This window comes from Struthio camelus, chromosome 4 (assembly GCF_040807025.1).
Source record: "Struthio camelus isolate bStrCam1 chromosome 4, bStrCam1.hap1, whole genome shotgun sequence".
NCBI classification, from domain to species: Eukaryota; Metazoa; Chordata; class Aves; order Struthioniformes; family Struthionidae; genus Struthio; species Struthio camelus.
In genome coordinates this window covers 29,926,665-29,954,264 of record NC_090945.1, presented here as the reverse complement: position 1 = coordinate 29,954,264, position 27,600 = coordinate 29,926,665, and the positions used below count along the sequence as shown (strand labels likewise).

Genomic DNA, 27,600 nt, shown 5'->3' with positions numbered 1-27,600 from the left:
ATTGTTGGGATCTTCTGATTAACTGAAGTGTTTTACATCCAAAGGACATTTTAATCAGTGCTGACACAGAGAACAAAAAAGTTTAGCACAGTATGCTTCATCTTGACTCAGAAAGATTTCCAGCACTCACATTTGTTATATTTTTGACTGGATGCTTCTGAAGTGAAGCATTTGCTTTCTAGAGAACTATACCTACATAGACTTAATTTTTCCTGATGTCTCAGCCAACATACAGTATCATGAACTTTATTAACAAATTCAAAACAATTTCAATTCAAGAAAGCTGTCCAAGTTAGTTCTTGCTCATTTCTTACATATGAGGATATCTACAAAAACAGATGCTCAACAATGAATTTTTAATGGATATGTGTATGTGTATTTGTTTATAGATATGTATCCATTTCATACCAAGACAGATTAGCAGATTAGAGAGAAAATAGAATGAAGGAAATCTTAAATAAGCACTTGAGTTCTGACTGCAGCGATCAGTGCAATGTATTTAACTCACAGTTTCAGAATTTCTCATAGCATAAAACTATAACCAAGTCTTACTGTCTGCCTTTACTTCAAATAGAATAAACAGCTTTCTATTCTGTAGACGCCTCTGATGCCAATGTTTTGCAATCAAATTGCGATGACTAAATGTATATCAAAGATGCTTATTTTGGACCCTAAGTCTTCTTATAAATTTTAATTTAGAAGTCCTCGTGCCACAAAACTCAAGACTTGAACAAGGAACAACGGCAGGATATGACCAGCTTTCTCTGTATAAGACACACAAATATTTAACAGCCTTGCAAAATTGCAATGACAATTTATCAGCCTAGGAAGACTATCTGTTTATCTGCCCTTTACCCTGAGGTACATTAAAAAAGAAAAAAAGTCTACTATGAGTAGGTAAAATTTTGCAAGTCGAATACTGAAACGTGTGTTTGATTTTGGGAGAATGCATGAAGAAAGGATTGAATTCAAACGTTGAATGCAACTCTCCGCTCCACGTTAAGGAAGAAGTCTAACTTTCTAATATCATAAATGTGTTTCTATACTTATGTTTGTGTTTACTGGTAGGAGAGTACTCCTGTAAGAAAAAACTCAGCGGCAACTTACCAGATTTTGAACTATAATTACATACACACACACACATACCCCCCACCCCACATAATGACTACTATGCATGAAGTGTAATCATCACAAATAAGTTGTATTTATCTGTGCACTATCATTCCACTTACTTTTGCAACAATATTGTTGAAAAATTACTACACTTTGTTGAAATCAGCTGAGAATATATTAATGGAACTAGCTCATTTTTTTCTCTCAAGAGGCAGTTTAGTAAAAACCTGTATTAGATAATCAAATTTTACTTCAAGTAGTGAAATTATTAAGTTTTTGACAAATCAGTCTAGAAGAAACTAAAGACAGGTTTTGAAGAAATTGAATAGGCAAGTTGCTTAAAATCCATTGTTTTGTATCTAAACCAGGAATTAAAAAAGAAAAGGTTTATATATCTGACTCCATTTCTTTTTCTTTATAGGATCCTGTCTTCTGTGCTGGAACTCCACTTGACTCCAAAGACAGTTCTTCACACAGGCAGCTTGCCCTGTTATGCTCATAAATTGCAAATCTGTACATTAAGTATTGCTTTCAACACCTAACTGAAGGACAGAACATTCTTAACGCTACAGCAGTGTACAGATAACCTTCTCCAAAACTTGGTATGCCTGCTAGAGAAATTACAGAACAACAGGGCTGGGAGTGACCTCAGCTAGTCCATGCTTTTTCTCTGAGGCAAGTTTAAGTACACTTAAATCATCCCTGACAGGTATTTTTTGAGCTATTCTTTAAAACGTTCAGTGAAGGAAATTCCAGAACCTTCTCAAGAAGCCTATTCCAGCTGATGGTTATAGCTATTTCTCCTTAACATCTAATCTAAATATTTTCTGCTGACTACTTCAGTTTATTTTTGTCCAATATGCAAATCTAGTCCTTAGGTATTTGCATCACACACGCTTAAAGGAAGAGGCTAATACAGAAGGCTAATATTTAAAGGCATTTACATACCCATCACTGCAAGTAGGCACCCAGTAGCAAAATCAAAAACATGTAGGTGCTGAACAAGTCAATTTCAATGGGAGTTGACTGGATATGAAGAGCAGCTTCCCCAATAAAAACATGGAAATAGCCAACAAATTGAACCTCTGTACTGCTAAACATGGTTCTTAGCACTCTTTTTGGGATACAGCAGTTGCATACTCTCTTTTAAGGGGCCCTACAGCTCAGGTCATCAAATGTTACCATACTGAAATAGACAGTGACCTAGGGAAATCACCAAAGTTAAGTTTTTAAACATTTTAAGAGCCCAGGCCATAGTAGTTAAACACTTCCTGTTCCTATTCCTGTTCCTATTGCCTAAACATAGGCAACAGGTTCTGCATCCAATCATTATTCCCTTTGGGACTCTCCCGATGAACTCAGAGGACTTCTGTGTGTACAAAGACCAATGTCTAGATTATTTAACGTAAAAAAAAATGAAATGGACAAGTGTCTATCACATACTGAGTTCATGGAAAAAGTACAATGATGGAAATGAATAACATGGCATGATATGGTTAAGTTTTTCCAAAAATGGCATTCAAACTGTGAAGGCAGTTTCATTAAATAAAAACACTTCAACTGTCTATGAAAAAGAAAAAAAAATTTTTCCTTCCAAAGACTGAAAACAACCCTAATTAACAGTATATGTCTCATAATAATAGGACTTGGAGAAAAAGAAAAAAAAAAAACAGTTCCATGAAGGGCAAGGACTTCCTTGCTTTAAAAGCAGAAACAACAATTTAACAGAGCCTGTTAAACAAAATATACGTCACAGATCTCATTGCTGTTCTTCACAAAACTAACAACGTGTGTAGGTAACTAAAAGTGCCGTTATGTAAAGCTAGAGAAACATTTCACTGTTTTGTTTGCTCAAATCAATAGCTATTGTCTGTGCTTTTTGTTTTGGCTGTTTTACATAATATATACATTTTAAAAATGATCCCAATAAATATTTTGTAGTTATACAAATATGCTAGAAATATGTATTAGAAGTGTGGAACAAGTATATTTTGTTCAGATTAATGAAATTAGCAACTTCAGGGCACGGTCCAGGTAGCTGCTTGTACAAAGAATTCCTGCAAATTCATTAGGAGTCCTGTTTGGATCCAGGACAGTTTCCATACAGATGACTTACATATTTTTATCTAATAGAAACCTTCATTATTAAAAAAATAACAAAAGGAAGAAAAACTTAACTCTATTAGTACATTGCAGTGGCTAAATTCCACCTCTCTCTCACCCCTCATTCATCCTGTGACAGCACTGCTGGGCCTACCAGAATTCCTATATAACAGTGCTATCCAAATTCCACTGCGGTCCATGCGAGGCTTTCTAGTGTCTTTCTTAGTATTGAATCATCCCTAAGCACTGGTTCAAATTTGGCTAGGTATCTGTTGATAACACAGTTTTCTATCATTTGTTTTCAATATTTGACAGATATTATTATACAGTGGGAAAAAAACACAATACAAAAAGAAAAAAAAGAAAAAACATTTTACTAGATTTTTACATTTAGTAGATGGTACTTAAACTCCATGGACATGAAAGTAATTTTAAACTTTACCTTTGAAAGTTTGCCTTTTTCAATATTTCATTAAAAAAAGAAATGCTCTAAGATACCATTTCAGACGATAAGAGTTATCACAGAATGTAAAGATTATATGCAAGGGCTTAATGCTTTTCCCAACAAAGATAGTAGCCAACCTCTTTTTAACTCCAGTGAGAGAAGGGTCAGCTGAGAACGTGCCATGTTCCTAATTTCAAATCTCATTTGTAATAAAAGAGTCAATAGTTTGGCATATACTATGCCTTTGTAATTTGACTTCTATCAATAACTATTCCTAGCCACAAGAGAAGTATTTGTTTAGGCAATATATTTGTATAGTTTCACAAAACTATGCTGAAGAGAGATGTGTGTGTATACATGTCTTTGTGTGTACGTATGCATACTTATGAGTTTGGGATAATTTTCTTAAAATACTTAACTTCACTTACATTATATCTTACATTGCAAAATGTACAGACACCCAGTGTTCTTTTTAACAACATATACAGGTGAGTTTATAGAGCTTTATAAAAGATTTTGTGATTTCAAATTAAAAACCTAGAAATATAATCAAAATAATGGAGAGTGATTTATACTTTTGATAGTACATAGCGCTCATTCTGGTAATATTGACAGTTGCATCTTTGGCATTGAAAATTCATTACAACTTTTAGACAAAATGTTGTTGCTTACAGCCTTTTTTTTTTTTAAAACAAGAAAAACAGGATTGACCAAAATACGAATATTGGGAAGTACTATTAAAGGTTTATTTTACTTTTGTTTTTTAGCAAGGATAGCTTAGGAACCCTGAATTACCTTCTCACTTTAGTGTATGGTGTAGACTGTATGAATCCATTTAAAAATCAACTAAGTTGTACCACATTTTTCGGAAAATTATATATAATATAATATATATATATTTTATATTTATTTAGAAGCTTTGAAATAGTACAGTAAACACTTTGCAACACGGTGTATAAACTACAGAATGTCTTTGATAATTTTGTGAGTCTTCAGATTAACAACCTTTTTATGACCCACAGTGAAAAGAACATGATCACAATCTCTCTTGTAAAGTTGGAATAGTTTGGGGAACACTTGATCACACAAAAATAATATAAAACAGTCAAGTTTAAAACAGTGATATTGCATTTATAATGCACATTTCTTTTATCTGTACGATTGGCTTCTTGTGGTGAATATAAACATCTAAAGGGCTCAGTGACATTTTGGAGCGAGAAAGATATATAGTGCTGTAAACAGGCACACACTGATCAGAGAGGCAAGATCAGTTGCCTCTGAAGTTTCTACAGTTTTACACATTTCAACTCATTTCTCAGGCCTGCTGAGAGCAATTAGGTCCTATTGTTGGCCATGACGTCTCCAACAGCACACAAATCCTTCAGTTACACAGAACTGGATGGCCAAGATAATGAAGTTGAAAGTTGATGCTTTTTGTTGGTCGACTTTTGTGCAAATCATGCTGCTTCAGGTAAGTCCTGTAGAAGTGACTAGCATATCCTTTTCCGTGCTGCAGGAAAGAAAGAAAGATACTTCTGAGAAAAAAAAAAAAATCAGTCTCCAACACTTTATAGGTTTAGTATTTCTTAGAGTGTAGAGAAACAATCAAAACTTGTCACAAAATGTTGCTTAAAACTCCCATTGTAGCAAAGAGTTTAATGTTGATTCACTTTTCAGAGAAAAGTCTTTTTGAGGTTTGACAGTCTGAAAACCAAACTTCACATGCAGTTTTATTATTCTCTCTAACATGTCATGGCAAGTATTCCAGTGTGTGCATATAGAATCAGTATAAAATAGAGCAAGTAGTCAGACTTGGAGGCTCAATATTACCGGAATTTCCAAGCCTATTTTTTCCTGTAGTGCATCTTGTTATTTGAAGCAAGATCTAAAATTCCCCAAAGATTCAGAAGCCGGTTTTCCTTCCCTTTCAAAGTGAACCATTATCCTCATCACCAACTGACCCTTTAGTCTGGTTTGACAGAGAGATGAAAAAATGGTGCATTAGTGCTACAATTCAAATTTCAGCATTTACTGTCTTGCTGGAAATTAACTCATGTTACACAGATGAAGAAGGTCAATGCATTAGCAAAACCCATATCCTAATCCACCAGCTGTGGTAACTATATTACCTCAAGACACTGACTGTTTTAACTGTAATTGGGAGCATAGGTGACAAATGATTTGTACTAGGATTCAGAAAGACCCTAGGTTAAATTCTGATCTCAGTAACACATGAAGGTGAGACAAGGAACTGGATCACTTGCTGAAGTACTATTATTATTGTTGTTGTTTACTGAAGCTGTAATGATAAGATTTTTACCTTAGCTTCAAATCAACTAAATCCCTGCCTGAACCTCAGCATATGGCTGGGCATGAAGTGTTAACACTGAAATAAAAGAAGTCTTCCTAACTTTATAATGAACCCTTCAACAAGCCATTCTCATACACATGTGGATGTTTGCATGCCAACGCACAAACATATCCAATCTCCATTCCATTTAATGTAAATATATACATTAGCCCTACTTGGTGCATATTCAATAGTAAACATATGAAATGTTTCTACTGTAGTACAGGGAAGTTAGATTAATTATAGGAAAATACACTAACAAGGGTGTTTGTTAACACCCTTGCTTGATGTTATTTATATTAAAAATATTAAAATTATTAATATTAAAAATAAAACCACATCTAATATATTAGGTTTTTGATGTTTCAGTTGTTTAGAAAATTACTAACAGATTTAAAAGATTTTTAAAATTTTCAGCAAGATATTTTTACATCTTTTATATAATGTAGTTAAGCTTAATATGATAGCAGAATCTTCCTGATCTTTTGATGCAGTACATGATCACATCAATTATCTTTCCAGATATCTTTTTAAATAATACAAGAAACAGTCATTCAGATAATAATAAGAGCTGTATTTGACCCTTAATAGGGTGCCCAGTGACTAACAATTGCAATTCTCTTGTAAATAAGTACAGTAGTCCAGATTGCTCTCTGCTCTCTGCCACTGAAGAACTCATACTATAGTACAAACATAGTAGGACTTTCAGGGGATAAAACTATACAGTTACAAAACTGTTGCTTTCATGTAGCACTACTTTCCTTCTACTTTTGTCTCACGCTATGCATTTGTGCTATTGACTTGTAATCAAGGTATACAACAAAATCTGTGTATTATTTCTTTCAGATAAAATAGATATTGAGTAACTGGCTGCTTCTAGTCTTTTGAATTAGGCCGTTTTATAGCAATAACTAAGGATTACATATTAGGGTCCAGAACACCTGCAACTTGCACCACCTACAAAAATCCTCGTCCCAAGCTGTAAAATAGCCTCTGCCAATATGCAAAACGCATTAGATTTCAGTGGCAAGTTTTGTCCTCCTTGTTTTTTTTTTTTCCCTCCCTTTTACGTACATAGAAATTTCTGTGCAAAAAAATCTCTCCAAGCCTTTACCAGTATCCCTCTTTTTACAGATGGGGAATATAAATCAGAGAGGTTAAATGGAAAGGAGGATGGACTTATCCTTATAAAACAGGAATAGGTGTCAGAACTCTTGATTTCCTACCCTCTAAGTAAACTTGAACAAGAAATACTAAGCCTCTCTGTGTCACAATTTCTCCATCTGTAAAATGGGAATAATATTGCTTACCTATCTCCTAGAGGTGCAGGAAGGTTTAAGTCACTATTCTTTATAATCCACTTTGAGATCCAGAGATGGAAAGCGCTATAGAAATGGAAGTATCAGAGTCAGTGTAAGAGCTGGAACAAAACCACCATAGTTCCTGGTGCCTAATTCTCCTTTCCGATCACAGCTCTCTTTTTCATCCCTATTTTATTTCCTGTTCCAAATTCTCAAACCAAGTGCACAGGGAAACTTCAAGTCTATGCAAGTATGGGTTTTCATAATGAGCAGTTTCATAATTCTATTATATAATCATACTATTGCACATATATTTTTAATAGTCTTTGAGGTGATCTAGATAATTAAATAACTACCACAAGTATTCCAGTTTCAGTTATTAGGGTACATAATTTATTGCTCCTTCTCCAAAGGCCTTGAACAACGGTTTTGAGTGTTACAATAAGAGCACTTAATGTATAAAATATATAAAGAATTTCAATAAAAACTGGAAATAGAATACAGCAAATATATATTAAGATTCATTTGTCCCTCAGTATACATAACTAAGCCTCCCATTCACAGTGGTGATTCTGTGTAGATTGATGACAAAAGACAGAGGTCAGTGGTATCAGAAAAAGTAATGAAAACACTAACATAAGAAACAGAAAAATAAATTATGCAATAATTAATAAGATGCTAGCTTATGAATCAGAAATAAACTGAAAACAGCGCAAAGCCATTGTCTCTTTAATACATGCACATGCGATAAATCTTCTGCTCACCCTATTTTGAATCAACCTTTTACCTCCAAACTTAAGGTCTGACCTTACAGCCATGAATGCAGTCATATACATTTCCTTTCCTGGCAAACCCTAGAAGTGGGTATAAGATAGCCTGTACTTGAAGACCATCTAATTCTCTGAACAGAAAGGCTCTTCTGCTTTGTACTGCTAGCTCATCTAACTACAACAGAGAGAAGGCCCTGTGCTTCCTTCCTGGGGAACATGGAACCAAAGCAGCAAAAGACAACACATGCTATACCTAAATGAGTATAACTCTTGTTTTTACCCTATACTATGTCTCGGAGCTCCACAAAGTCCCTCGACATTATATCTGCTGTAACAGAATGGCTGCAGTACTCCCCCATGTGCCAGCAATCTGAAGATCCATCAAAACCTCTAGATAATAAACTCTCCCAAGCATGTAGAATGTCAGGCGCACTGTCGCTGTTATAGAAACATTACCAATCCCATTTCATTCAGGAGAAAGAAAAAACTCTTTACCTGAAAAAAGCCTCTTTTAAATCAGAGGGCTATATGCAACAAGTGAATAGGGAAAAAAAAAATCAGTACATAAACTGTCATCTTGCTATTTCAGATCCAAATTCTGTAAGTTAGTGCAAAGATTCAAGTAATATTTGTCTTCATATGGGATTTCAGATACGCTGCTACGCAACCATTCAATTCATTAAAGATTTTTTTTTCTTCCGTGTCCTCTCTAAAAAAATTGTGCATCACAGTGTCATGTTTATGAAGATCAGGTAGTTCCCATGCAACATTGTAACTTACGCAAGATTTACAAAAGGCTGCAATCTCCTTGCATTCCACTCAGAAATAGCCCAGCTATGCAGGCTTTACAGTGAATGCCTTTCACTTGAAGTGAACAATAATTTAAAAAGGAATTAATTATTGCATATATGCCAATGCTGTTTTAAAATTTGCATTATTAATTTTAATTCTCTTCATGTTTTTATGATTTGCTTTATGGTCTACACATTAACCAGAGAAGATGAAATATTGCCCTTATCTAAGTAACATTGGCTTTGACAGGCCAGGAATAGATAATTTAAGTGACCACCAACAGACTGCAAGTTAAGCATTATTGTTTTAACTCAGCCCAATTGATTACAGACCATGATTTAAGTAGTGATAGAAGATACTCTACATGAAATAGCTTGGCTGTTTCAATGCAGCTCTAATTCAGTTATCAACAACCATATTTTTGGAAAGAGGGCAACAAGTGAATGGGAATGCAGAGTAAACGACCATAACGCCCTCACCCTTTGTAGTGGTGTATCCAGGTAAAGGGTGAGATGCTGGGGAATATAGGATAGGGAAGATTACACTGCTGCCACCCTTGTTCTGTGGATAAAAAAGCATTCCAGTCACTGCAGGTGCCAACTCAGTAATTTTCACAATTCATAAAGTATTTTTTTTTAATGTACAATTACTTCAAGAAGTATTGCTAATAATATTTATGAAAACTCCATTAAAGGCATTTGAGACAGTTTTAATAGGAGATTGTCTTATCCAGTCCCACAAACATTGATAAGCAAATATGAAAATGGTATTTTTCTCAGGTATCTTTTCCTCATGAATTAATTTAGGAGGAACTTACTTTTTTTCTTCTTCTTTCCTTTCCTTTCCTTCAAGACTTTGAATTAAGATTTTGGGCTTCATGTCTGTGTACTCAGTAGAGCACACTTTGATAGAAGAGTTTGTGTCCCAAATGCCTGTGTTACATTTTCGAAATTGTATGTGGTTTTGTTAACTCTGCATTATATTAATTAGTTGAAAAAAGGAAGATTGGGATTACTTTTGCACCTCGAAAGAAAAAAAAAAAGAAAAAAAGGCTAATTCACCCTTAATGTCAGTGAGTCTGCCTGTTCCGGCAGCCATTGTATATATGCCTACATATATGTGCACATGCAAAGTAAAAGATTTTGTTGTGTTCACCAAGTGAGTTAGACAAGAATGATGCCACATCCTGTCTGGCCATTGCTGGCATTAGGCAAGATAGAGAAGGCAGGAGAAGCTCCAACATGTATACACACAAGTTCCACCAAGGCAGAATTTGTCCCTAATAAACACATGAAATTCTCTAGGACCTAAATGTTCTTTTTGGCCTCTGCAAAACTCAAAATATAAATATTGTTTCTAAAATAAACCAACAACATTTGGACTGGTATGCACAGTTACCCAATTTCCCCTAAAAATCAAAACAGAATGTGAGCATTTGGTCTTTAGGCTGTGAATAAATAGAGCAGGGCAAAATGCAAAAGTTTAGCAATTGCCACAATGATTTTTTTCTAGAAAACAGACTTGCTTTTATCTAAATAAAAATACAGACCATTAAAATCTCTTCCTTCCTCTGAGAATTCATTTTTACTTCTGGAACAAAGGTGATTATGTCAGCCATCTTTCCTATAACATAAACAACATAACCACGTACATCATCCTTTCCTTTCGTCTTGAATTAAGCACATAATACATTTCCCTGTCCATATTCATTTAAATCAGTCCAAGAGTCACTGATTCCCAAGCAACCCAAAATTTGGCAGTGGTGGACACTGTATTGACCATAAGCTATTGAATACGACAAACTGTGTTACCTTCTCTGTGAAAAGGTAAAAAATGCGTTGCCCTTTGCAAATCTCAAAGTGCAAACTACCATTTTTCAAATCTGAACAGTGTTGAATTCTGTATCAACAACTTATACAGATTTTTCACTCCTCTTTTAAAAAAAGTTTATTGATCAAATTTCTGACTGACACATGTTGCCACTTACATTAGCTTCATTTCAGGATATGAAAATACACGCTCAATAAAATCATTCTTTTATTTTGAAGATGTTGGATGTTGTCATGTTTGGGGCTCAACTGCTTCTGCTAGCTCTTTGAACATATCTTGGTTGGTATTTTCATATGACCCCAAGGGGGCTATGTGGTGCAAATGTTGATACATCACAACAGCCACTGTATAACTGCCAACCTGCAATAATGTTTCTTTGGTGCTATTGAGCACTCTGAGACTTATACTCCACATGACCTTAGATGATCCTCTGAAAAAAAAAATGAATTTCACTTTGTAAGAATAAGTAATCAAGTCCCAATTTATGTAAGCAAACACAGAATCTTTCTGTTTAGGACTTAAACACATGCTAACTTTAAGCAGTGGCTTTAAACAACATGTGCTTTACGATGAACATGTGAGTAAGAGGAATTTTCTTTTGACTCAAGTTGTGGTTGTTTGCTGCCATCAGTGTTCTGTGGCATGTATGAGACTTCTACGTGTATCTGATTTTCTGTACTAAATGCCAACATTTTCTTTCAGTGGCATAGTACGTCAGTTTTGATTTAGCTCTGATTGCCATTACTTACTACAGAAACAATGTTTTCCAGTTACTACTATAGGAAGTGCTAAGCTATATATGATAGAGTAAGACTGTAAGACTTACTAAGCAGAAGCAAGCATGTTCTTCTCTAGGTTATTATAACCCCATTATCCACCTGAAAATACTAAAGATAATACATGACATCACAGATAGAGAATCGCAGAATATGGCTTATTAGAAGTGTTCTTAGAATTATGTATTGTATCAGGACTTGATTAAATCAACTTCTAAATCATTCCTGATGCACATACTGAGCACAGAACATGTCCCCTAACAATATTTCCAAAATCTCCATCAGCAAATTATTCTAATTGCATACCTGTTCCAATAGCAAATTCACACTCTTCCTGTTTCACCTTAAGCTACTAATTTCAGTACTATTCAAGTATTTGATTTTCTTTCTTTCTTATAAGAGTTGCTTATGTGTTTGTATGTAACTATCATTTCTTCTCCTCAAATCTTTTTTTTTCTTCCTCCATTTATTCTTTTTTCAAAATAATTCAACATTTTATTGCACTCTTCTGAAATCTACCAATATATATCTCCTGAAGCTGACAAGCTTGAAAATGAACATGTCAGTTTGAGAACTAACCAGTGCAGAATAGGCTAAATGCTGGATACATTGTGACTTTAAATTTTCAGTGCCTTGGGGAGAAGAGGAGGGATATGAACCAGTGCTCCTAAGTGCTTAAGTTCCCTGTAGAGTGAAGGGAGAAGCAGACATATAAGTCACTGTCTGGTGGCCTTCAGAGGTGCCTAAATTAATCACAGAGTTGGACCTGAAATAATTAAATTTACTTGTCCTTACACTAAGTAACATAGTTTATTGCCATCCAATTTATCTTAGCCCTGATGTTTTTTTTCACTGCATCCTTCTCCCTGTGGAATTATGATCTGGCAGGTATTCTCCCTTTCCTTTTGTGAACATTTTATTCTCCTTTTCTTAAACAAAGTACTTTAATTTGTTTTTCATGAGTAGCATACATTCACATTTCAGATATTCCTTTCCAGTTTATCAATATAATGTTATATTTAAGTGTATCATATAAACTTCTTGTAACCCTTTCAAAACTTCTCCTCTGCAAAAATGTATATTATTAGCTCAAGTTTATATCTGTAAATAAAATGAGCCCATGACAATTCTTTGTCACTTCAGACAACTAGAATGGAATGATTCATGCCCACATTATTAAAATTTCTTAGCTGTATCCAGCCATATATGGGTGCAATATAGCATGGCCATATCTAAACGGCCTTCAAGAATTGGTCCCTGGCTCATATTCTAACAACCACACCATGCCCAGGACTTGTTAGGGAAGAGAGCTAGTTGACAGAGACCAAAGGCATGCCAAAGAGTATAAGAGTACAGAACGTAGTATTCCAGTGCTGGGAAAGATTCTGTTTAGTTTATTAGAAGCAATGTAGCCATATCGAACACAAAACATATGCAAGTATAAAACATGCAGCCCTTGATCTCAAGTAGAACAGGAAAAAAAAATTACTGTTCTTTATTTGTGAGCAAGAATTTTTAGATCTCACTTCCTATTTATACCCACAGCTATGTGCAGCCACGTTAAATTGTCATCTAAATGCCAATTTGAGAATAGATGGATGTCAAATTAAAGCACAATAGATAACTAAAAAAGTCAAAGTGACAAAATTTGACTCCTGACAAGATGAATCCGTAATATCAGCATCTATAAATTCCTTATGAATAAAGAAAGGCTGCACTGAAGTAGTTTCATAATGAATCCTTCTCCTGTGCTGAATGTAACTATGACGCCAGAGGTGAAACGACAAGTCAGAGGACTCAGGTCATTTGCTCATACAGAAGTCTGTCACCTCCACAACTTCTCCAGTGAATCTGCTCCCGCTATTCATCTAGCCTGCATCCATTTTTTTCTAATCCATATTACTCCTGATTTACCTGGCATTTTCACAGGTAAATAACAGCATTTACACATATGAAATAGATTTGCGTGTATGCAAGAAATGCAGATTTTCTCTTGCAACTCATAAATTCACATAATTTTCAAGCAGAATTTAGGAAGCAAGTTCTGAAGATTTGCTTCACCATGTCCACAATACTTTCTTCAACCAATAAAGAGTGTTATCCTATCAAAGAAAGAGATTAAATTATCTTAGCATGGTTTGGATTTTCAGTGAATCCACATTGTTTAGTATTCATCATATTTAGTCCTTCCAACAATTTAGTGGGTACTGAAGTTAAAATTTGTATTTGAATTGCCCGCATCTCTTACTTCCTTTCTGATAAGAAGGTACCAAACGCATCATTTTTCACTCTTCTGACCACCATATCATGTTTCTGAAACAAATTAAATATATTGACAGCTACTTCCCAGCAGCAGTGATCCTGCTGCTAGCATGAAACTCAGTGGCTAGTATACAAATAGAACTGTCTGTAGGCTTGCCAGATAAAGAGCAGCACCAATCTCTATAGTGCATTTGTCTAAACATGGATAGATAAATGCAGTTCTCTTCTTAGTTACTTGTTGCATTCTTTACATGGCTCCCTCTATTTTTCCTCCTTTGTTCAAGGGAAAAATAAGAAGGGAAGCCCTCAAAAATTAAAGTGAGAGAAACGGAAACAAAAATTCAGAGTTACTGTGTGAAACGAAAGAGCTAAAAACAAGAATCATTTCTTCTGCTGCGCAGACCAAGGAGTTCCTAAGATAGAGGCCAGCAGAGAGAAAAAAATCCTTGCGCAAATAGACCCCAGATCAGGCACACATTTGAGTCTCCAGCTCCTGACCGTCTCGGTAAGAAGGTTTGCAATGTAAGAACAGCATTTATTCATAATGAATAGAATTTGCCTATCAAAAATAAATAACTTCAGTGCCTTTCAAATTTAAACATCTCATTGCTTTCTGAAGAGACTGATGTCTGTAAGTGGCTAAATTACTTTTGACGTAGGATTTAATTTTAAGACAAGAAGCGTTTTGGAATTTTAAAATAGCCTAACACAGTAATCTCAAAAATAACTGCTAAAGTTTCAAGTAATCTTTCTGCCACTTTCTTTAATACTCCACTGGTAGGAATCCAGAAGATGCTATTTTATTATTAAAGAAAATTTTCCAGAAACAGGATACTCAGGGTAGACATCAGCATTCTCAAAATTGACATAAATGAATAAATATAGCACCAATTTGAGATAATTAGATACATAAGCCTTCTATGTGTTTCAGTCAGAACTGTGAAATAGACTTCTTCAGCTATTAGGGGGAAAAATAATTTAAATGATATTTTAAAAATAAAATATAATTTTCATTCATGTGAAAGTTACTGAAATTTTTTAACCTTTTCAGTTATTCTCCTCCACTACAGTTGTAAAGAGTGCTGGAGCCCTCCTAGACAAAAGATGCTATGTAAACCTAATAACTGTCACACTTTTTCCATCAGTATTTTGAGTAATGCTGGGTACTATGAGTTCCGTCTAAGGTCACAGTTACACAAAGAGATTCAAGTAAATAATATTTAAATACAGCAGCTAGCACTTCTGACTTAAAATTAAAACAATGTTTATTTCTTCTTTTTATGTTTTTTTCAAAAAATCAACTAAAAATAGCATAATTTATAGGGTTTATTGGACTACAGCCAAGCTATCTTCGTATTTTTATATATCGCCAATTTTGCCTTCTGAATTTATCAATTTCCTTTCTATTATTGCAATAATACTCTAAGTATTTATCCCTTTGAGTGACAGCTGCAAGAGGAATACTTTCAATTGAAGAATGCAACATGAGAGAAAAATACTTCTCAAAAGTTATGCAATAATCATTGAACAGTGAATCATCATGAATGGTTTATTCGAGATCATACAGGACCTACAATAACGAATAAAAATACATCATAGTCTTGCTCTACCCTTATATTTTAATTACTATTACCTGTTTAAGTTTTCTTTTAGTTTTTAGCTTAATTTACCTAATAAAGATAATGCATCTGACCAACAAATTCGAACTATAAGTGAACCTATTGCTCTCTCAGCATTTCAGGTACAGCTATTTCCAAAAACAGGAACGTTCAATCAGATTTTGTAGGAAAGGACAACTACACAGTCAGGTTTCTTAGCGTCAGATGTTGTCTTTCCAACTCAGCCTTCATTTTTGCTGTGCAATTTTCTATGTACAAAGTCATTCTCATTTGTACGGAAACGAGACCTGTACCCTCTTACAGAGGGAAATTTCTGAATTCAAGTTAGCGTTCCACTGTCTAACAGGATATGCAGGATATTCAGCTTTGCGCATCAGATTTAAATTTGAAGGATACAATTATAAGACTATTTGCCAGCACAAAACTACTATTCACAATTGCATAACTTGTTTCTAAAAAAAGGTTTTTACTATGCACATATCACTTGCTTATTCATACGAATAGACATTACATTTCCGTACAACTGTTTTCAATCTATCATTAAACTACTTTCTTTCTTCAGACCCTAAGAATTCTAAGATGTACATGCAACTTATTGCTAACTTGTTTGCTTTTATTTTTATATTTAACTCAACTATGTGTGAAAATCATAAACTGAGTTAAAAAGGATTAATGAAAAGACCAGTCAGCTAGCTCACAGCTCTACCTGACTTAGAAATCAGATGAGCTAATTTCAAAAGCAGAAACGTAGACAGGCCTTTTTTTTTAAAAAAATAATCAAGGACTCTTTCAAAATAACTATTACTTATGTTTATGCAAAAGTAATGCTACAATGTCTATCACAGCTGTGATAGAACCATGTAAATAATTTCCAGAAATGAAATGCAACTAAACAAAAAGAAAATTCTTCTTCTATAATATTAAGTGTACAAAATTGTTATTTTTTTAAAAACTTTCCCCAAATAATATAAAATTCTTGCTTTAAAATGTTTTCAGAAATTTACATTAAATATAAGCTGAAAATGTTTAGTGTTATATACGCTGCCATATAGAAATAGGCCTTTATAATCCTAAATATATTAAAATATCCCTCCATATGCACATTTTCTGAATTCCTTTGAAAAATAATCAAAGGATTGTGAGAGACTTCTTGTCTTGGTATAAAGATGTGGAATATTTTTCTCATCTAGGTCATTTGTTCTAAACTAATTCAGGGGATCAATAATGATCATAAGTTAAACTACTCTTTATGGTAGCTCTGCAGTAGATTACTTGAAATAAATTGATGCTCCGATTCTTAAACATTCAACCGTGCCAAGACTTTTGAAAGCTTTTTCATTTTATTTGTAAACCAAATTGGCTTAGGTATGTCAAGTTGAGGAGGTGCCAAAGATTTTGAAACAGAACCAGAACCTTAGGCTGCATCTATACTTTCAACATTGCCTCGGGGGCTTTGTCCTCAGACCCAATCCCAATCTCCCTGATCGCATGAAGACCTTCATCCTACTGCTGCTGCAGAGCAAGCAAATAGATACCCAGGCTAAGAAATAGAGGGACAGGATGGAGTTCAGCTTACGTTTGAACTCTTTAGCTGATACAGACAAGGCTCATTCAAGCCATTTGCCTCTGCAAACCCATATCTAAGTAGATCTGTCAAAGGTAGTGCAGATGTTTAGCATCCAAGCCACATAAAACAGTTAGCTGAAGAAAAGGATTATTTTTCCATTCAACTTTACCTTGCTTAGATTTTGCTGGCTCTTTGAAGAAGGGACTAGTTTATTTATTCTATATTTATACTATGCCCAACATCATAAAAATCCTGATTCATACATAAAACATGTTGATAGTGCTGGCAATAATCGCCATGATTATATAGTTTCATTAGTGAAGATGTAGCTAAATGCTCACCTGTCTATATGTAGAAGGTGCTGCAGAATTAATGAGGGGGCTACCTTAAAACACAATTGTTATTCCACATTAGCCCCTTGCATGGGTATTGCCATTCTGTGTAGAAAACTAGCTCTTTACGTAGTTTGTTTTAACCTGCTTCCAAGGTAGATTAAGCTACGCCAATGTCATTTTTTAGAAAAAAATAAACATTCCCACATAGAAAGTTAAGGTATTATGACAATATCTGGCTGTTTCCATAAATAACAAATCCTAATCTCTTGCTAGGAAGAAAAAAATTCTACACTAATGTCAATGCATAATTTTTAGGAAAGCTCAAAAATTTTATAAAAGAAATACACATCCAGAATGATCTGCAACTACAACAAAAAAAAAAAAAGAGAGAGAGAGAGAAAGAAAAATCAGAAAAAAGAAAAAGAATGTTAAAGCTGAGTCTTATCATCAGTTGTAGACCGATATAGTATCAAGATAGATTTAAGAGTGCTATTCCCACTGTTATCATCTGAGGGCCTGGTCCAAAGTATTAGGAAAAAAAACAGTATCAGACTGATCAGATATTCACTGTGAAAATTGTCTCTATAATATAACCTACAGAAAGCAGCGCCACAGAATTTGAATCTTGGATTATGGTTTTTTGGTCACTACAGTAAAAATACTTACAAAAGCAGTGGCTAAAGCAACCTCCACTGAGTGACAAACAGTTAGAATCTATTTAAAGAAACAAGAATTGTTCAAAAGCTACGTTTTTTTCTAATCAGTGTTATTTCACTTATTTGCTCCAGTCAAGTTCAGAATCCCTCTTATGTTTTGTGAATATTCAAGTCACCACAAAAATCAATTTCTTAACTATTTACAAAAAGTCAACATCCAAATCACACGGATGAATAAGAAGAAAAAGAGTGTAAAATATGTAGTTAGAAGAATATGCAAGTTAGAAGAATCCTGAAATCACCCTGTGAGAAAATTATTTTCAAAAATCCTATGATTTAATCAATCCTATGACAACTGTATAATTTTTATTCATAATAAACACTTTAAATGTATATTACAGCATTTAAAAATATTCATTAAAAGATATTATTTGAATATGCAAAGACCTATGCTTGGCAGAGTCTCCTCAGAATAATATACAGCATATGTACATTAATAATTATTAATAATTGACCCAGCGGTTTAGATAAGTAAGGCAAAAATTTGATCACGGGACATTAACCTCTTCAGTTTTGAGGATTTGTATCTTCTTCTACATTATCACACTTTGTAATGTACCTAGAGATGGTTTCATTTATCCATATGCTGACTTGATCTTTAAACAAAGAAAACCTCCAAATCCCTACTATTAAGCTCTTGGTTTCAATCATATCCCATATCCATGAGTTTGATAGGTTAATGTATTATTTTGTCAAATGTATATCACTTTATTAGCTCATGAGCTGGTTGCCCTTCAATTTTTTTGTTGCCTTGGTGCTCTATTGTTATTCAAAATGGGAAATGAAAGTGCCCAGCTTACCTTCTGTGCTTTCATTCACTCTTCTGTTTACTTCATGTCCCTATCACAGCTTCGCTAAACTAATTAGCACTAAGCTTTTTATATGTCTTTGCAGAGAAGTATTTTCAGTGCTTCTGTTGTTATGCTATAAGAAATGAATAGGCTGACTAGAGCAACATGGTGATACGATTTGTGTAATGGCTATTTTTAGTGTATTCCTTTTTTTTTTTTTAATCTGACATTTCTTTTCCTGTTCGTTAACTCTGTACATTGGGGGATACTTTTCAGGCAATAGTTCTGTGGTCTTTTTTTCTTATGAATGCAGGAATTGTTCCAATTCCTCATGATAATATTCATTACCTTCCTAGTTTACCTTTTCTAAGGTTCCCCACTGAATAAGCCCATTGGAACACAGTGCAGGGATCACCAAGCAGGCGCAAACTTAAGCAGATACACTCGCACAGCACAGTAAAAGTTCCACGTAGAGCTGCCAGTTTACATTCATAACTCCCGAACCAGCGGCACTGTTTGAGCTAGTAAGTTCTCCCAGAGACTCCACTGTGTTGATGCTGCTTTGTGGCTTTCAATTCCAGAGTGAGCTAGCTCAGAAGCAGACTGGGTTTTCAGGAACGTACTTCACTAAACAGTATGGATCTAAATAGTCTATTATAGATTTGATTGAGCTAAATAGTTTTATTTCATCTGCAAATACTACCCCTTTGTTTTCATTTTCTTTTCTAGATAATTGATGTTCTAAACTCTCTTGGTCTTCACATAGGATGAGAGGGAACTGCTTCTGCTAAGATGCTACATTTATCCTTATGATTTTTTCTGTCTCAGACACTCAGAATCTAGTAATGCTTTACCTTGTGACAACACTTGCTTACGTTAGTAGCTTCAAAGGCTTTTCTGACAGTTCAAATAATATTGATTAATTCTCATCCGCTCTATCAGAATCGTAACAGACTGAAGATCTATCTGTTCAATTTTCCAGCACAGATGCCAGCTAGCATGTTTCTAAAACCTTTTAGTGAGAATTTTAAGCCTTGTACTAAAGTTTCTCAGTAGGCTCTAAAAGTACAACGATAAACACTTCTGACATTCTTTGGTCACTAGCTTTTCTTCAAAAACAAAAATTACTGAAACACATGGTCCACTGACTTTGTCCTATTTGGTTTTGCCAGTTATTTAAAAAAAATCCTCCTTTGTCACTTAGTCTCTCATACTTATAGAAGGTTACCTGGCATGGGCAGCTTTCTAGAAATCTTTCTTTCCTGCACACTCTCATCTCTCTCCTTGGTGAGACCAATGCACAGGAACTACTTAGCCTCTCTGCAATGCCCTTGTCTTCACTAATTGCAGCTCAAGAGACGCACCAATTCTCCTGGGCTTACTACATCTGATATCTTAAAAATTGTCTATATTTATTCTCATGCCTTTGGTTATTTGCGCTAAGTTGTCCCTCTCATCTTTCTTCATTTCCATCCTGAAGTCTACCCGCTAGATCTTATACTCTTTTCTGATTGTTGTACTTAACAATCTTTCTCTCTCTCTCTCTCTTTTTTAATAAAGACCTGTCAAGATCAAATAGCTTTTGCATCCTGCAATATATTTTTTCTTTATCGCTGTTTTCTTCTTCACACAGCAGCTTTCATACATGCTCGAATTTTTCTCATACAACATTTCTGCTAAATATGAAGGTTCAGTTTTGTTATTTTTTGAATCACTTATAAAAAATTCTTTTTCTACTGACATACTATTTTTGATAAGATCTTTTTTGCTAAGATGTTGAATTTAATTTTATTACAGTTGCTCAACTCAGTGGCTCAACTCAGTGGCTCAACAAAAGTCCCTTCCTGAGTCCCCTTTCTCTTATGTATTCCTCTTGCCCTGTTCACTGAATACATTATTAATAAGGAATTTTTACTCATTACTACAAATATTGTGTTTATTTTCTTTTCCTTGTCCCTGTTACTCACTATACAATTTTAATCTAAAATTTTACTAAAAGAAGTATCAAGTAAGAGAAAATAGAAGAAAGAAATATTACCCTTGGTTTTGTGGTAGTTTTAGCTTTCAGGTTCAAAGAAATAAAACAAAACTAAATCTAGATTCTCAAGTGCAGATTACATAATACCACTCATTGATATCATTTTGTCTACTGCCAATGTTTTTCCTCTAGTATTTTATGCTCTTAGACCAGAAAAATATAAAATATGGACCAATGTGTAAAGAGATTGTTCAACAACACTATTAGCTAAAAAAAATTTAAGACCCCTAAACTGCAAATAAAACAAATGTGTGTTTCTTTGTTATTTGAAATAAAACTGCCAGGCCTGGAACAAAATAACAGAACTACTACAATGGTAGCTCTAGACACCAGAGATAATCATCTTTGTAATGTACATACTGAATCAGAACATTCTTGTGATTAGCCCAATGCTCGGGAACTCAGAATTTTTAATTGAAGTTATAAAGATGAAATTAATACTGCTAGATTATGAGTTAGTACCAGAAAATATTTCTAAGGGGTGAATGATAGGAAATCAGTTAAGGAAAGACAGAGCCATGAGCCATTAAGACCTAGATAACCGAAATTTCACGTTGGTCTTTAGAGTTTGACCAAATGATTGACATCTGACATTTTAGCCTACACAAAGTATAGCTAGTTTTTGTTTTGTCTTGTTTTCTAAAAGAATGGCTCCCACATCTCAAAAGTGCTGTTAAAATTTACAAGCTTTCAGTAAACCAAATCTAAAGATTTGCAAGACTGCCCCTCTGAAGGACTGAAATACCTGGACAGAGCTAATTAAGAAGAGAGGAAACGAGAGAGGTCTGTGCTGAAAATGATCTTTCACAAACACAACTGAAAATCCCCTTTCTTAACAACTAAATGCTTTGGAATTAAAAATAAATAAATAAATACCACCCACACGGATTCATTTCTTTTCCTTATCTTCTGTCCTAAGAGACTATTCTTGTTTTAGGAAGGGTCAGTATTGCAACGTTAATGTCCTTGGCTTATTTGGATGAAATAAGCACCATATACCCTTGAAGTCAAGGAGATCAAGGTCTCTCAGAAAATACAGAAGGCTAGTAAGTAGAATGAAAAACTTATTAGCTCAAAGTATTACTCAAGGATTCTACATCTGTCTCAGAATCCAAAATGAATTATGAAGGTCTTTTTGAGATCTGTCACACACTTTCATGCCACCCAGCCACCATCAAAAGGTGGGGCTAAAGAGGTAAGATTTCAGAACAAGACAGAAGGCCCTGAGTAGCACTGACAACAGTCAATACTATGCAGGCTGAAAGATGATCAGGCTAAGGCAAAAAGTTTCTTCTTCCTTCCAAATTCTTAATGTTAACTTTGTAAATAGTTACTTTAATAGAACACACATACTGATTATTCATGAGATACTACTCAGTAACATAAAGAAGCTTCTAAAACCATTGAAAGAGAACGTTTTCTTGACTTAATTTTATTCTTAAAACTGTTAGTCTGGCAATGTCTATGTTTACACTGTCTATTAAAAGCAAACTTTGAAAATAACTCAGCTTCAGAAAAAAAAACTGAACAAATCCTCCCCACCCAACACTATCAGCTGATGCTGTTTTACTGACAATCACGTCACACTAACAAGAATCAAGGTCTTGTCTTTTTTAAAAGCACTGCATAATGCCTTCTTCACTGGTGCCTGAATACAAGGGAAGCCATTTTCCGCATTGCTTCTAACATTGTGTCTGTATTATTCCTGCTATGAATAGCAGAAAGAGCTAACTTTTATTCCTGCAAAGGGAAGACTTTCATATAGCCTTTTGAATAGTACTTACTCAAATATGGTGGTTTGTAAGGCGCTCGTGTATTAGACAGCAGTCCATCCAACTCCTTCCTCTCCAGAGTGCTGTGAAGGGCCTTCTCTTTGCCGAAGGTAGAGAAGGACCTTTCTGCCCCAGGCTGGGCTTCTGGTGTTTCAAACACTTCAGTGTCTGGAACAGAGTCCATGCCAGGTACGTGCAGATTGCTGCGGTAATCCGCAGCTTGGCGTCCATCAGACGGAACGAAGGAAGGCATCCAGCACCGATCTGAGTGGCCCAGTGCTTTACATTCCTCCGTGCAATTGGAGAAGAGATCCATGCCTGCAAGCATGAGAAAAAAAGAAACTACAGATATATGCTTCAGCATCATAAACAGCTGCTGAGAGATAAGAAAGATCATGCTGAGAGAAAAGAGAAGTAGGAAGAGAAATCTCCTAAGAACTTTTTCCACTACCTTCATCTCCTCAACAAAAAATCTGATTGTCCAGTCTTCGTAATTCAATGACAACATTTAATAAGCACATATTAATGCCTGAATGTCATACAAAAAAAAAAAAAAAATCACTACAAGAAGGATATTGATGATTCTATCACATAAAATCTCTTGCAGATCTTACTGTTTAGACTCCATTCAAATAAGGATTGATTCAACTTGCACATGATGGCTGTGGTTCAGCAGTTGAAAATAATTGTTTAAGATCCTGAAGGAACTGGTTTTTAAACATATCTCTGACCAAAGAAACGAAATGTCCTGATGGAGGAATCGCAGATTTCATTCATGAAAATGAAACATTAGGTTTTCCTATAAAGGAACTATCTGTGCATACATTATTACGCAGATATGGCCTACTGCTATTAACAGTAAGTCATATAAAGTAGAAAAACAGCTTTTAAATGATCAAGATGACTTAATAAATTAATCTTTTCATCATTCTTTCAGAGACAGTTTTCATTGCTACCGCAGCAGTCCTTGCCATCATCAAGCCATCCAAATAATGAGATAGAATCCTATAGTAAATTACTGTAATTAGTGGTACAAAGGTAGCTGGAAGTCTGATGTAACGTGGCTGTGGATACTATTGACAAAATTGTTAATACTTCCCCTATATCAGCACACACTTGCTCCTGCCAACACAAAACCGTTTGCTTACAAATCCTTTAATGCTATTAAGATTTCAAATGACAAGCAATATTCCCATTGACGACCTTCAGACTGGCGTTACAATGGAGTATTTCCTGACTTTGATTCACTAAATCATTGGATTAGGCTTGAGAGAAATGGTGTATGAAATCTTTGGCATAGAGTAAAACAAATACTAACATCCCCAAGCTGATATTCAACAATATATATAAGAGCAGAAAAGTACAGAAAAATCCTTTTCTTGTATTTGTGAAGAGAACTGGATGACTTAGAATAGGTGTATGTGAAAACTGAATTAAATCTGTCACAACTATTGCATTCACAAGCATTGCATTAGAATTACAAAAAAGCCACAACTTGCAAGAGAAATAGAAAAAAAAATTCAGTATCTGTAGTAAGATTCATGTAATGTAGCTTATTCACCAGCCAGCTCTGTAAAGAACTTGAGTTGCTTGATCTCCAGTGTGAGGATTACTATCAAGAATTCTACCACTGTTCTGAATCATAATTTGATTTATGTTAGTAATATTTATGTGTCATCTCACACTACAGAAAACAATCTCTTCAGCAAGCAGGAATCTCTCTGAGTTATCAAGTACTTACGAACTGAAGGCAATCACTTAGGCAAATAGAAAAGGCAAAAAATGAAGAAAAAAGGCTTTTTCTCTCAGATTAATCTCACTTTATAATGACTTTTTAATTTTAGATTAAATGATATACAATGCTAGGTCCAGTTTCGATTATAACCTTGCATTGATAATTGGTATTCAGAAGTCTAGAAATAAATTACCGATCAGTGAACTGTTGAAGAAGGCAAACGTGAACTGCAGATATGATGAAGGAATCAGATGAAGAACGGCATGCAAGACATACCAATTGTACAGTTTTAAATTCCATGATAGTAGTATCTATCACTGAAAGATCAAATGCTGAAAAGAAAGGTTTACATGCAGGCATCCAATAAATGAATATGTAGCAATACCTATAAAATGGTGTGTGCATGTGTCATATGTATAAAACTGTTTGAATAAAAATGTCTCTTATGCAAAAAAGACATTTTATAACTCAAGCCTTTTTGCCATTCAGAAGATTTAAGTGACAGTTAACACAAAACAACTTCTTCACTTTCAAGATTTCCTAGCAAAGTTGCATGTAAACAAGCCTTATTTTTAATAGGAAAATGATTACAGTTACATTTCACTAACAGTGTTTCAATGACCATGTTCATTTAACATTTCTTGAACTTGAAAAAGAGCAGGGGAAAGACGGAAAAACTTGTGGATAAATATTAAATTGTATTCTTTTGTCAGTGGAGAAGGATAATGTAAGATATTTATTCAAGGATAAACCCATTTTTTTCTTCAAGGATTTTTATTTCCCCTGGAAAATTACCCTCTGTTTTACTATTTTGGTTTCACATCAGCTGCTAAACTGCAAAATGTCTCTATCCAAATATTATTTTTTTAGTTCCCTTCTGAATTCTGTTTGTCTACTGCAGTGCACTGAATGGAATTATATAACAGCTTATTATAAAAGAGATGTTATAGCCACCATAAATCAGGATTTTGCATAAACAAAGTAATGAAAGTAGAAGATATAAAATGTAAGCTTGTATGACAGACTTCTTCCCTCCTTGAAGAACAGGGGAACTTCTAAAAGATAAAAAAACTGAAGTGTAATATCCACTGCTGGAACACAGAGCTAGCATGTGCACGCCTGTTTAGGATTAGAACAGAATGTTCAGAGAGGACTAGGCTGGATTTTACTCCGACTTGAATCAAGCACAACATTCCTTAAGAGTTTAATGGGTGCAGAATCAAGCCCTCGGCCTTAGTATCTTGAGAGAAAAATAAATTCAAATTATCACTCTGACTTTGAAATCCCTGGGCGCTTATGTATATTTTCAGTGACTACGATACAGATGTGGGCAATTCTCCCTCACCTTTTTACTGTGGGGGATAGTATATCATTCTGTTTTTAATTCCAAAAAATGGAAAAAAGCTATTTTCTATTTTCCAAAAAGGAAGGATATATTATGGCAAAGGAAGTCAGACATCCAGCGCAGGACTCCTTCATACGCCAAAAATCATATTCTTGATTTATAACAGAAGAAAGGTTCAGCAGTATAACACTTCCATCTCATCTCCCTCATAAATCTGGTTATATATATAGTCTTTCTGAATTAAACTATCCATCATAATTGCAAATCTACATTAAAGAAAAATGCTTTATATTTTTCATTTAGTTACCATATTAGACCTTACATGCAGAAAAACCGAGATTTTAAAGGTGACTCTGAATCACGAATTTCCAATGTCCTTCTCAGATACAAATAGATAGTATAGAATACTGAAGTGCTGAAAAATGATAAGTGCTGCACTATTCAAACGCGGCATACATATAAAAGCTCATGGCAAAGGCCATCAGTTCATTACTAATCGCGCTTCATTCAAGTCTTACGACTACATAGGGCAGTCAGAAACATGACCTTGCAAATTTTGAAGGAAAACAAGCCCTTGCTCCCCCTCACCAACGAAAAACTAGGAGTTAAATATTAGATTTTATATCTATATCTGAATTTCCTGAATTCAAGTGCTTTGAACAAGATACTTAAGTGTTGCATTTCTAAACCATATTCCTAATTTGTTTCCTTTTCATAATTCAAAAGGAGAAAAATCGAAATTTCTATGTGCATGAATTCTAATTGATTTGAAAGACTATTCAGATCAAAGAGAAAATTAAGCCTAAAATAATTTTTAAATAACTCATTCTTTCTTAATTTAATTATGGGAGAAGAGCCATACACCGAGACTTAGACTAATGAGTGAACATGTTCCAATATATTACTGAATAAATAATGTAATAAATAGCACTAATACAAGTAAAATGTTGACAAAATATTTCCATAGTATTGTTACTGAGAGTTTTTTTTTCCCAAAATGTGCCATTTTCTTCCTAACTTTGGCTTTTATTTAGAATTAAATGACACTTGCCGTTTCTCCTGTGATAGCTTTCTAATGGTTTAGATGGGAGACGAATGTGACTTAGGGAACCAGGACTCCTGCTCAGAGTTCCGTTACCAGATCAACCATCCATTTGGTTAAATTACCTATGAGCTAGTTACTCATTTCCCTGTGATTCATGTTTTCTGCCTACAAATGAGGATAATGATTTTCACCTCCTTTGCAGAATACTGTATCTACTGAAGAAAATGGACTTCCTATGAAACAGTTACTACCACTCCTTCTTACTAAGTAATTGCTGTGCTGCCTTGGATAAAGCTGACTTCATCTGCATGAGAACATGAATAAAGACTTAAACATCTTCGATATTCAGCTCTTCCAAATCTTAATTTCAAAGCCCTATCTGGACCATTGAGATGTGAACATTATTAAGCATGCAGCCTAAGGAAAGGAAAAAAAAAAAACGCTCAGCTAGAGTCAAAGGACTCTTCTAAGCCATTTTTATGTTCACTCTCATTTTACCCAAGATAGACTCTTAGCACAAGTGATCTTCAAAACAGGATTTGGCTGTCACTCTGCATAGGCTCGGAAGGAATACTGGTTTTCTGTCCCTTCATCACTAAAATTTCTCTTTTGACTTCTCAGATTTTTCTTCTCATGAACACTGAAATATCATGGCATACATCTCAGCAGTAATGCAAGCTAACCCTCTTGCTTTTGGCTACAGCTGTTCTGAAAAGGTGCGAAGCAATGTTTCAGCCTGTGCCTTCATGAGAGACCCCTTCAACTCCCTTCATAAAGCCCACTAGAGAGAGGAAGTCCAATTTTAGATCTTAGCCTATAACGGATGCATACTGCCCAGTATTGCGCTGAGTAGGTTGCAATATAGGTTGATGCATTTTACAGTACATACATTACA

The 27,600-nt window shown here is 34.7% G+C and overlaps 1 protein-coding gene across 4 annotated transcripts in view; it reads right to left on the bottom strand.

Moving 5' to 3' along the window:
- Positions 1 to 230: 230 nt before the first annotated feature.
- Positions 231 to 27,600, bottom strand: part of PCDH10 (protocadherin 10) — a 36,201-nt gene continuing 8,831 nt past the window's right edge. The window contains exons 4-6 of one of the 4 annotated variants that reach the window (XM_068942071.1): positions 22,593 to 22,898; positions 7,322 to 7,396; positions 231 to 5,196 (exon numbers count right to left, since the gene is read on the bottom strand). In XM_068942071.1, coding sequence (XP_068798172.1) covers positions 7,362 to 7,396; positions 22,593 to 22,898 — 341 coding nt within the window. In that variant the 3' untranslated portion in view covers positions 231 to 5,196; positions 7,322 to 7,361. Of the gene's footprint in view, positions 5,631 to 7,321; positions 7,397 to 22,592; positions 22,899 to 27,600 lie in introns of all 4 variants that reach the window. The other 3 variants (XM_068942070.1, XM_068942072.1, XM_068942074.1) reach the window with 3 other exon arrangements.